This window comes from Neolamprologus multifasciatus, chromosome 17 (assembly GCF_963576455.1).
Source record: "Neolamprologus multifasciatus chromosome 17, fNeoMul1.2, whole genome shotgun sequence".
NCBI classification, from domain to species: Eukaryota; Metazoa; Chordata; class Actinopteri; order Cichliformes; family Cichlidae; genus Neolamprologus; species Neolamprologus multifasciatus.
In genome coordinates, this window is record NC_140455.1 from 21,914,357 (window position 1) to 21,926,945 (window position 12,589).

General features: G+C 44.1%; 2 protein-coding genes across 2 annotated transcripts in view; one reads left to right on the forward strand and one right to left on the reverse strand.

The window, feature by feature from the left end:
* The first annotated feature begins 477 nt into the window (after positions 1-477).
* On the forward strand, positions 478-3,618 carry ascl1a (achaete-scute family bHLH transcription factor 1a). The gene is made up of 2 exons (XM_085137171.1): positions 478-2,678; positions 2,769-3,618. Exon 1 carries the CDS (start codon positions 2,096-2,098, stop codon positions 2,660-2,662), a length of 567 nt encoding a protein of 188 aa, XP_084993297.1. The 5' UTR covers positions 478-2,095; the 3' UTR covers positions 2,663-2,678; positions 2,769-3,618.
* Positions 3,619-3,665: 47 nt separating this feature from the next.
* Positions 3,666-12,589, reverse strand: part of LOC146499362 (uncharacterized) — a gene marked incomplete at its 5' end in the record, with an annotated part of 65,170 nt that continues 56,246 nt past the window's right edge. The window contains 2 exons of the mRNA XM_085138302.1: positions 3,666-7,691; positions 8,558-8,627. Coding sequence (XP_084994428.1) covers positions 7,440-7,691; positions 8,558-8,627 — 322 coding nt within the window. The remainder of the gene's footprint in view (positions 7,692-8,557; positions 8,628-12,589) is intronic.

Consider the following 12,589-nt stretch of genomic DNA (forward strand, 5'->3'; position numbering starts at 1 on the left):
GAAAAAACAAAGTAAATCTCATCGTTATCTTATTAATTTAAACATTTTGCAAACAAACACGATATTAAAACATATTAAAGCGTGAAAAGCACCAAAACGAACACTCAAAGTGAAGAAAACTAGCTATTACACATAAACATAAGCTAAAATTAGAAAAAAAGTTATTTAAACTTGCAGATGTTCTTAGATCATAGTCCACATATTATTCATTAATGCAATTTGCACTTCTCTCTTACACAGTGTCAGTCCTTTTAACTAAATTCGGGTTTGTTTTTTTTTATTTTTATTTTAACAGTGTTGCTTATTTAACACAACAATTTCTCTTGTGGAATCTATCTATCAATCTGAAACAGGGCAGGATGGGAGGATTTACTTCTCGGTGATAACGTCCACTGCTGTCCTCTAGAGGGCGCCGGTCAATTACAACTTTACCTGTAAAGCAATAAACGACGACTTTGTCAGCCATAATTATATTTCAGTGTAAAAAACAAACAAACAAACAAAAAACAAAAATAAATGATATGATACTATGATAAATTACATTTATTTTTGTAGAGCTGACGTGTTTATCGGTCTTTCTGGGTGACTGAGCCTGCCACAAAACAAACTGAGAGATAATCCTTCGCACCCCCCCCCCCCCCCCCCCCCCCCCACACACACACACACACACGCACACACCAACACCAAAGAAAAGAGGGAAAAATACAGAAAGTGGTTAAAGAGGGAACTCGGGTAGACAGATGTCATATTAATTATTACACCCAGCTTTGAGTGGAAGGCCCCTCGAGTAAAGTGAGTGCCCTCCCAGCCTCTGGACTACGAGCAGCACCAGCAGCGGAGAGAGAGAGGGAGAGAGAGAGAGAGAGAGAGAGTCCTCACAAAACGCTAATTGGACTGTGGAAGCCCACTAACACCGTGGATATATGTTTCAGAAAGATCAGGCAGGGCGGAGGGGCGCAGGGGGGACGCTGAATAGGACCCACGCCTCTTTTCTAAACTCTCCGGCTGGGCTTTGAAGGAGAAAGTGGAGGTGGTGTGTGTGTGTGTGTGTGTGTGTGTGTGTGTGTGTGTGTGTGTGTGTGTGTGCGTGCGTGTATCTGTGTGTGTGTGCCTGAATGTGAATGCCACAGAAAATTTGAACTATTTATGGCAATCCGCTCAAGGCGCGCGTGCACGGGTGCCCAGAATAAGGGGGAAGAGAAAAGAGTGCGCGCACACACACGCAAGAAGTTCACCCGCAAAAACTGAACCCCAAATCAATCCTAATTCTGTTTAGTTCACAAAGTTGTGCGTGCATGCGCAAAGACGCGAGAGAGCGTGTTGGAGTTTGTGCATGTTTTCTTGTTGTGCACCTCTTAGTGCCGCATAGAGAGTCCAGTTACGCGCACAGACCGAGGATTTGCGCCTCCTCGTTCCGCTTGTGCGGCCGATGATGCGCGCAAAGTGGAACATTTTACAAAGTCCCGCAAACGAGCGGCTGTGTGTAAAGAAATGGCACAGACAGGGACCAGAATCAGGATCGGGCAGAGAGAACGTCGCACACTTCACTTTGTGAATAGATTTTATGCACAGTTTGTGTTTTCTCTCGGTCTTCTTTATTTTGGCTGACCTGTAAAAAAAAACAAACCCAAAACAAAACGCGTGACTATCCACCTGGAAATGCGTCAGATTGAGTTCGGTGTGGACTTCTATGAGTCTGTTTCACCATCTCGTAAAAAAAACCCTCTCCTCTCACTGTTTGTTTAGTGCTTCAAGTGGCACGCGTCAGGCGCGCGGCTCACCGGTACCGGGGCAGGAGCCCAAGGTGTATCCACGCGACCAGAGGGCGTGGCCAGCCCCTCAGCCAGCCGTGTTGAAAAGCAGTGGCGTCTTTCTCCGAGAGCTCAGAGCAGCTTTGAGGAGCGCGAGGCAGCATCAGCGGAGCTGGGACTGCCCCCCTAACCAATAGTAGCACCCCCCCTCCACACTGGAGCAAGTGCGCGACCAGCGGCCACAGCACGTGAACGGCACGAGCGGGACGCGCTCCCGGAATCTCTGCGATTCTCTAAAACTTCTGGGGTTTTTCCCACACGCGCATACGGACCTCACGACCAAAATGGAAATTAACGCGAGTCAGCAGCAGCAGCTGATGCCGCCCGCGTGCTTCTTCTCCGCGCAGAGCGTCCAGCTGAGCGCGAGCGGCGGCGGGAAGTCCGCGAGCAAGCAACCGAAGCGTCCGCGCTCCTCCTCCCCGGAGCTGCTGCGCTGCAAGCGGCGGTTGAACTTCGCGGGTTTCGGCTACAGCCTGCCGCAGCAGCAGCCGCACGCGGTGGCGCGCAGGAACGAGCGCGAGCGCAACCGCGTGAAGCTGGTCAACAACGGCTTCGCCACGCTGCGGGAGCACGTGCCAAACGGCGCCGCCAACAAGAAGATGAGCAAAGTGGAGACACTGCGCTCCGCCGTGGAGTACATCCGCGCGCTGCAGCAGCTGCTGGACGAGCACGACGCCGTGAGCGCGGCGTTCCAGGCGGGCGTGCTGTCGCCCGGCATGTCGCAGGGATACTCCGCGGACATGAACTCCATGGCAGGCTCCCCCGTGTCCTCCTACTCATCCGACGAGGGCTCATATGACCCCCTAAGTCCGGAGGAGCAGGAGCTGCTGGACTTCACAAACTGGTTCTGAAGAGCATCCGTGCGAGGTAAGCGCACACGTCACCACGCTCGTTCTAGGCACCATCGTCATTTAACTCCCGACAAACCTAACTTCCCGTTTCTCCTCCTCCTCGCAGAAATATGGATCAGCTCACTTTATTGCTCTCCTGGGCTTGGGATGGTCCCGAGGAGGAGAAGAACAAGATGGTCCTCCCCAGTCCACCTGACAGACTCAGCAGGGTCCCGGAGCCTTAACTGAATATCAGGCCGGAGATCAGCGCCAAAGGATTAAAGGAAGACGGGTCTCCCACATGCAGCGTGGGAATCCAAACTTTCTGTGTGTCCCCTTGATAAAAAACAAACAAACAAACAAAACAAAAACAAAAGAAAATGACCCTAAAGCGATTCACGCTCTCAGCACATTAAAAACTCTCTATGCCAACCCCATCACAGCAGCACCAACTCTCTCTCAGACACTGACTTCAGAAAAAATGCTTCCAAGTCACGGATTTATTCTATAAAATTCTATATCAAACGCTCTTTTTTAAGATATATTAAGATATTTTTGTATGTAAGAGATTTATAGATGTTTTGTACACATCCTTTTGTATATATTTTGTCTATATATTTGCGAAGTCGCTTCTATACCTCCTGCCTATGTAGACGTGTAGTCTATTATTCTCTGGCTGTCGTGTTCACGAGGTTTCCAGAGGGGGTTTGATACTCCGATGTTTTATCCTATAGCACCGATGTGTCTTATTTAATAGCAGAACCACGTTATTGCATTATGTCATGTCACAATGATCAAAAACTTATGCAGCTATTGTCCAAACAGAGTGCAATAGCCACGCATTGTCTCTTTATACTGCCAGCTCTATATCCTTTCCACATAAGCGGAAAATAAGAAGTCTTATAACCATATTTTCTACACTCTAGTCTAAAAATAAAATGAGATGCTACTGAATTACTGTTCATGTCTTAATTTTAAAGTGTGTGTGGTGTGTGTGGTGGTGTGTGTGTGTCGGGGGGGGGGGGGACTGGGTACAGTTTTCCTTGTGTGGCCATTAAAACCAACATAAGTAGATGGAATACGTCGAGATAAAAGGGGAGGAACGCACGTTTTACGCACGATGCATTTTTTCCTTTTTTTTGTTTGAAGCTGAGCGCAGAGTGGCTCAACTAATTCTGTAGGCTCAGGTCTTTTACTAGAGAACTCCCACACTGCTATCTCTTTCTCCTTTGTAATACCAGCTAGCACCTTCAACCCAACATACGCATTTTTTCACACTCGCAAAACGTGCGTAAAACTCCACTTTGTCCCCATTTTAAAAACACACATACACCTCCTCCACCACATAGATGTCGTGAAAAATAAAAATACTGCTGTGATATTTCTCTTAACAGCACGACCTTAAAATGAACACACCTCTGCAGTTAATGAAGCAACGAGTGAGCTTTTCAAGCTAGTCTTCCTTAGCGTCTGTGCGCACGAAGCGGCTGGAAGGTGGATCACCCAAGTTGTAGGATTACAATGACGCTATTTTCCCCAATTCAACTCACACCGAGAAATATAATTCAAGTAAACAGGAGGCTTTAAAATTTGCAGATGGAGGCGTGAGATTGTGAACTAGAGCTCTGAGGTTTCTGCACAACTGAGTTTGACAGGTAGGGCGGAGGCTGCAGCCGGACGCGTGTCTGGTTTAATGAGTGAATGGGGTCTGAATGGTGGTCGAGTGGAGACACGGAGCTGAATTGGCTGATGGCGTGTGCCTCCTGACAGCAGCATGCCGCTGAACACACAACCACCACCCGGGAGGGGAAAAACATCCGTCAGAGTGTCTGGGGTTCAACGTGTTGGTGTTAATGTGGGTGTTTATGCAGAAATGGCGTTAAATACATAAATAAGACACATTTTAGTGAAATTCTATGGAAAAACTCGTTTTTATTGTAAATATGAGCGCACAAAGGAGAGTTCGTGGACCACCAGGGTACCTGAGAGAGAGGCAGAGGGTCCTCCTGGCTCATTCAAAAACACAAGTTATTAGAAAACTGTCTGAGTTTAGCATTAACTTGCAGACACTTCATTGTTTGTACAATAATTAATAAACAATTATAATATCTATTCACTTAATCTATTTATTAGAAGCACAGAAACAAACAGGTTTCCCCACCTCAAACAACACTGCAACACTTCAGATCAAACAGACGATGCCTCCAAATTCTGTATATATTTTCTGATGTGAGTAAAATTTTCTGCCAGCTTGGAATAACTTTCTATCAGAATAACACACGAGAAAGGTTTGATCCCACTCTTGTATGTGCAAATACATCTCTAATTTCCTCACCTCTTTCAATTTACTTCAAGACCTTCTATTTTGAAAGGCATCTTGAACTTCATTAAAAATTAGATGTGATTTTTTTTTTTAAAGTTTTCAAATTTAACTTTAATTCAGTGTCTAAAAAAGTGAAGTAAGAGGCACGGCAGCCTCCAGCCAAGCACCATCACAGTTTAACAAGTAAACGATTATGATGACTGGATTAAAATAAAAAAAATAAAATAAAATAGAATAAATAAAAAAGACCTCCAACACACAACCAACAGTGAGAGGTCCCCAGACTTTGTCATGGGGCTCAGCAGTGGGGGGAAAGCCACACAGTGGTACTTTATGACTCAAGGAACCTATGGAGTGAGGAACTTTGTTTCTCTAAAATCAATGTTTTTGATCGTTTTAAAAATATAAAACGCCAACTTATGGCAAGTAGGGCAAGCCCAGAGAGTGTACACAAAATACATGTTTATTATTATAGACTGTGAATAAAAGATGCATATAACCTTATAGATTCTATATAAAAGATGTATTTAGGCTTATGGACTTGTTGAGTGTTTTAAAACCAGTCTATATGGATCTGAGCTCCAGATCCATATAGACTGGGTCACTGACTAATGACCCAGTCACATGATGAACTATACTCTATGTTAACAACCTTCTGGAATCTGAGGAGGACCAAAATTACAAAATGAAAATCAAGTTGTTTTAAGTATGACAAAACAAGTGACTGAGCCCAGAAAGTCCGCAGGAAAGTGTTTATTGGAGGGAAGGGGAGGATGCTGAAAGTTAATGTTTACTTTTTTATTATTTAGCTGTATTTATTTAGCAGGAACAATGGACAGTACATAATACAAGGCTTATTTCCTCCTGTAGTCTCTGGTAAGAAGACCCTAAGCTCACCTGCAGCCACATTTTAAACTAGATGGAGTTCAAAAAATGCATCTAAAGAGTCACAATAAAAGCAGTTTTGACTGTTTTCTCTGGTGACATAGAGCTTACAAAGGTTTGCTGCCTGTCACAGCTCATTATGTTTCCCTCAGCGGCAGTCTGTCAAGCGTGCACAAGCGGCAGGAGAGCGCGGCCATATCTAATTGGCAAAGCTTAGGCAAAACAAAGGCTCAAACCACATCAGTTGAGTATCTTAGCGAACATCATTCATCAGTGTTGATTAAGTTGGACTGAACTGGACGGTAGCCAATAGCTCTGCTGCGCTGCTGCATTTTTCTCAAATGTTTTTGTGTCTTTTTTTTTTAATAAACTCCACAACAATGAGCACTTGTTACATGAATCAGAGCGTCAGACTCTGAAACTACAGCAGCCACAGAAGATTTCAGGACCACAGACAGCACTTTACTGCTCTGTGACGTGATCCACATGCCTCAGAGAAACGACAGCAGCTGGAAACAGAACATACTCAGCACACGTGTGACGTAAAGGACATACGCACAAGGAAGAGACCAGCAGCAATGTGACCACCTGAGACTGTGCGATGCCAATAAAATTCAGCCACTCGTACAGATGAGAGATGGAGTGGGAAGTGCAGAGTAAATTCATTTCTATTTTCAGGGAATTGAAATGACTGCTAAAGGGAGCGCAGTGCAAACAAAGTGTAAAATGTAACGTGGATATAAACAAACACACACACACACACACACACACACACACACATGCTGCAGAGCGTTTACATTATTAATGCAGAAAAAAATAAAGGAGACAATAAAAATCTGAATCCTTGACAGAAGATAACTGATGGTTTCACGACTGTATTTCCATGGTTTATTCATTAATTGAACTATAAAAGGTCAAAAACATTTTGGCTTCCAAAATCTTGACTCTTGTTTATATTCAAAGTATTCATATGGAAATATGTGTTTACACAGCTGTTGAGGAGAGAGATTGTTTGAACATTACCCTACAGAAGTCCTTAAGGGATCGTCAGTCTAATGATCAACTTATCTTTTATCAGTGTGTCATAAACATCCAGTGTAGCTTCTGTTATTTTTTAACGTCCAACAACAAACACTTGTCTCTGATAGTCTGTTAAATTACTAAACATCCTGTATTCATAGTTTTTATCATTAGAATGTGAAAGCATTCTTTCAGCGAGTTCGTCTTTAAGATCTAAATATCTAATTGCATGAATATTAGTGATTATTTATATATATACATTTTATGAAACCCAAACTAATGCTGAATGTATAATTTAGAGCAATTTAAAATGAAAGAAATAAGTTTCAGGTGCAGCGGAGATAGCAAGGTATAATGGTTTCTTCCACTCTAAACTCAGTCTTGCTGGTTGTTACCAGCAAATTTAAAGGTTAAAGCTAGAAGAAAAATGCAACAAAGTTGCATAATTTAAAAGAAATACTTTGTATCTCCACCACAAATGTCCTTTTTAAAATCATTTTTCTGTTTGTCACATGTCGTCTTTTCATACAAGCAGACGTGGCTCAGCTGAGATGTCAGCCAATGCTGAGGTCAAAGGTTGCTGGAGTCATCAAAAGGGTTGGAAATCACCGACTTGTGAATGAGCATGAAGAGGGGCAGGTAGGCTAAGAAGTCCAGCAGGTCCAGAGGAGGAATGTGCTGCAGCTCCAGTCTGACGGCCACCTCCTGATCCAGGTGGATGCCCCCGGCCTTCAGCTCCAGCAGCAGCTGCTCTGCGCTGATGAAGCCCTTCTGAGCACCTGCATCGCCCTGCTGGTCCTCCAAGAGGAACAGGAAAAGTTGCTGCAGGAGTTAATAACAATCATAGTTTTTGACATGACCTCAAACATGGAAAACTTGCTCTGGTCTTGCTCTTTGAACCGCTTGTGTGTTGTTATTGTGTGTGTGCTCTTTAGGGAAGCCTCAGATTACCACAGGCTGTTTCTAGTCTTTTTTGAGTGCACCTGTTTGCACAGTTAATGCAGTCAAGGTACTAATTGTCAGACACGGAGGCGGAGTAGGGGTGGGAGGGTTATAATCCCTCTGGCAAACACCCCATTGCTGCTGCCCCCCCCCCAAACTTCTCCAGTTAACAACCCTATCCCTAACAGCTCTGTAATTACGAAGCCTCCCCTACCTGGCCAGGGGCTCAGTTTCCAAACCCATGGCTGCAGGCTTTCATGTTCCTCCTGCCTTTCTATTGCTCAGTACTTCTTTCTGTGACTGAGTACTGGGCCAGCTGGTAGATCCATCCTGGTCCATCTAAGATGAGCCGTGTGTCTCAGGCTGATTACAGGGCTGGGCGGAGTGGACGGCATGTTCACTGCTGGGCACTTTAATGAGATTAAGGCTGTGCTAATCTATGAAAAGGGAAAGGCACCCCTCTCTTTCTCTCCCTGACTTGCTTCCCTCATTTCTATGCATGAGGGGTGAGTGCCTCTCATAAAAAAAAGCTTGCTGTATAAAGGATGCCTTGGAATTACTCTTCAAAGTGTTTGCCAGCATTTATTTCATTATAATTATACCAGCGAGGCCATGAAAAGAGGCGGGGACGGCGTGTGTGGAATAAATGTGACTAATGTGTGAGTTAATCTGATGTTGCATTGAGGACACATCATGAAAACAAACTCCAGAGTGTAAACATGAGGCAAAGGAAGCTTTCACTGCACCTTAGCTTTGAAGAGTCTCACTTCCAAGGATCGGAAGTCCATGCTGCTGATTAGCGATCGCATAAACTCGCTGAAAGGAAAAAGCAAAAATAAGAACATGAGCTGAAAACTTTTCAAGGTTTAATTCTGCCTGTAAACTCATGTATCCAAGTCCAAAGTGAGATTACCCCGATGATGTAATCAGGGTATTTTTCAGGCTTTGGGAAACTCCTGAAAGAGAGGAGCTACGTTTATATCTTTATCTTTATAAAGCTATAAAGTGAAATCACAATGGATCTGAGAGCTGCTTTGAAATAAGGCTTTACTGCCAGTCAGATAAATTCACAATTAAAATGTGATTTCTTAAACGTTACTTGTCTTAAAAGTAGTGCAGTACGTTACTTAATTACTCACCGGAAAAAGTAATTGTTGCATTACTTTGGCATTATCCTATAATATGACCTGAAATACATTGCTACACAATTACCAGCTAACAATATAAAGCTGAGGCTACAGTCCCACATACTAACATAAATCCCTATCATAGTGAGGACACACAAGATCCAATGCAAAGCTGGAAACGAGCCCAAAGAGCCACAGTGATTCTAGCCGGTTCCAGAGAACAGGAGCTGGCAAAAACTCAGTGTTGAGTAAATGTAACACGAGTAACAACACAATTAACCGTAATGTAATTAATGAAGTTAGTACAATTTAGCTACATTACTACATTACTGACAAATGTAATGTGATTACAGTAACATGTTAGTTTGGAATGTGTTACACCCAGCACTGGTTACAACACTGCAGATCATTAAAACAAAATGTTTGTAACAGAAATGTTTGTAATGTTTAATGCCCAACGTGTGCTGTTTGTGTCTATAGAATTGTTTATTATTCTTTTTAAATAAGAGGGGAAAAAACACAAGTAGTTTATTGGCCTAAAGATTAAAAACATAAAAAAGACCCTAAATAATCCCATACACAATACAAGCTACCAAATTGTATGACACACACTTGTACAACGTGTGGATGCACATCATTTAGTTCATAGAACATCTGCTTTTTTAGAGCTATTTATAACCTTATTTTCATTTTTTTAAATTTATTGTTCAAATGCATTTATTTATTTGTTTGTCAAGTCATTTGTATTTCTGTAGCCCAAAATCCCATGTAAAGGTTTCATGGTTTTCAGAGACACATGTTTAACTGTTTAACATTGAGTGTATAATATCTGATACGTGAGGTTTATTTTGGCATTTTGGCATCCTCTCGCCCTGTGGTAGCTGGGATGGACTCCAAACCCCCCGATTCTGATAAGGTTCAGAGAATGGATGGATGGATGACAGTTATTTCATGGTTCAGGCTTTACAGAGTTAAAAAGAGACACATTAAAAACTCTCTAATGTTTTGAAACACATAAAAACAACATATTAATTTTAAATTTGGAAGATTCTTACATCTAACCAAACCAAATAGTGTCTGAAATATGTTTTTCCAACAGAGCTTATTTTTTGCAATAACTGGGAAAAAAATGAAGAAATATGATCAACTTTTTGCAGAGGAAACCAGATTAGGGTTAAGTTTATTTACACATTTCCACTTTGTATAGTTTTGCTATTTGATTGCAAACCTGTTCTGATTTCATAATACAGACACAAAGTGGCTCCATGAGCCTCCAGAGCACGCTGCACTAATTCTTTTATTGACTAAGTCATGAAGTGTAAAAGAAGAGAGCAGCTGGCCTTTAAGGAGGGAAACATTTGGACAAACGGGGTTGTTGTGAATACAAATAATTGTGGTCATGTAATCGCTCCAAAAATAGGAAAAACTTTGGCGGCATTTTTTGGCGGGTTTGTCCTGTGCGACGTCGTGTTTACAGGAGACGTGATGGTAAAATGTTCTGAGTCCATTGTGGTTGTTCACAGTAGCCAAACAATGCGTGGGCAAACGGGGACACCCCGCCACAGTAACGGATAAAACTGCTCTGGTTTTGAGTCCGTGTGGAGGTTTCGGGAGGGGTGTCAGCGACCGGACGCACACTCTGCAGCAATGTGACAACTCGCAGACCGGCACAATCTAGGTCTGCTCGGATAATTAGAGGGAGACTGGTCCGATTATGTGGGCACAGGCCTCTCCTGTCCAGCGTGTGGCACAGCGACGGCCGTCCCTTCTCTAACGAGCGCCCAGTGTTAATGAGCCCCTCCTTGCCGAGCGCTCAATGGCCTGTTAGACCAAAGAATGGCTGAGCACCAGGCCATCGAGTGCAGTGCACGCCTGAGTGCTCCCAGCTCCATGATTGGCTCTTGTCCTCCAACCACGGTTCAGGCAGGGGCTTGATGGGGATGAAGAGAGACAGGGCAGCTAATGATTATTAATTGCACTTGGTTTGCAGTAAAAGAGTCCAAACGCTGGTGCGCTAAGGACACTGGCGTGATAATGGCTCGCGTAAATGAAGGGCGAGGGGACCGATGATGGACTGCAGGGAGGATAATAGCAGCCTAACCCATTTTCTTTTGTCGGACCTCCTCCGGCACCCCGCTGTGGCCAGCACAGCAGACTTCTCGCTTGCGTAATACTCCCCAAATTTTGGCGGTCCCCTCGGTGGGGAGCCAGCGAAGCAGGAGGTGAAGGGATGCAAACATATCCTGACCTAGTTCGACTTGACAGAGTTGAGGGTTGTTTTGGGATATTCTGAGCAGGCTGACGGGTGATGGGAAACTCTATCAGACAGTTTACGTAGCGGGGAGATCGTCAGCGTGAGCTTCCAGCGAAAGCACGAGGGTGAGCCGGCTCTGCTCGATGCCGTTTGGGAATTTTGCATGGTAATGTGCTTCCCGTCAGACCACGTGATGCTGCCTGAGGGAATGTGGCGCTGTGTGAGGTGGACTTGTGAGGAAGCACAATGCCACACAGGGACAGATGGCCTGAGTCAAGGGCCAAAACAGGAGAGCACAGAGAGGGTGAGAGGGAGGCAAAAAGAGAGCCGGAGAGACGAGAGACACGAGAGGGGAGGACAGTTAAAGATGAAAAGAAAAGAGGAGAGCAAACGGGGGAGGAGGGTGTAATTACTGTGCCGTTAAACTGCAAGAAACATCTATGAACATGAGGTAGCCACCTCCTCTAAGCCCTTCATGATCAGAAAGGCTGATTGTGTAACTACTGCTGCAGCTCATTTCAAAGCTAGGATTACAGACAACAGGATTAAGTGAAACAGGTAAGAGGATCAGCTGAGTTCAGTTGGGATGAGACGGCAGAAGGATGCTATTGTTTTCTCCTTGTTTAGGAGGTGGCGATAGGAGCGCTGATCTCCTCTATTCTTATCATTTAAATCGCAGAAAGGAGTTCTGTGAAAAGAGGTTTAATATGGACATTCATTATCATTACTATAATTGCCTCTATAGAGCGCAGACACCCTGAGCTTTCTGTGCCAGCGAGGCAGCCAGTCTACAGGCCTCCTCTAATGCACCACACAAAGGGGCTGGCCGTAAATCAGAGGACCCGTGACCCTGGCCCCGTACTTGCTGAGAGGGAGCTCTCACTCTGGGGTGAAGGTTTTGGGTGCAGGCCTTGACCCTCGGGGACCTCTGGTGCTGGCTTGGCTCCACACTCTCCTGTGTGTAGGAAGCTATAGAGCCCGGGGCAGCAAAAGATCGCTGTGTGTGGGAATCTGCGACATATGGGGCACAATGCAGAGACACAAGGACGTGGAGGCCGACTGCCGCCCGAGCAGGGTTCAGGGTTCGGTTATTTTCGCGATCTGTTCGCCTGCAAATTCTTTTTTCTCCCATTTACGCCGTGAAAAGTGAGAAAGAAGTGAAAACACCTGATATATGAAGAAAAACACTGAATACTTTTTTTCTTTTTACCTAAAACACAGACACACAGTGAGCAGCCCCCTGGATTGTAGATCGTTTGATATGAGGAGAATTTTTTTGTTTTGTTTTGTTTCAGGGTTGTTTTAAATAAATTAATTAATAAATTGTTGCATTTTTTTTAATGTATTAATTGCAGACCAGCAGTTAGACAAACTACAATAAATACATTATAATGTAT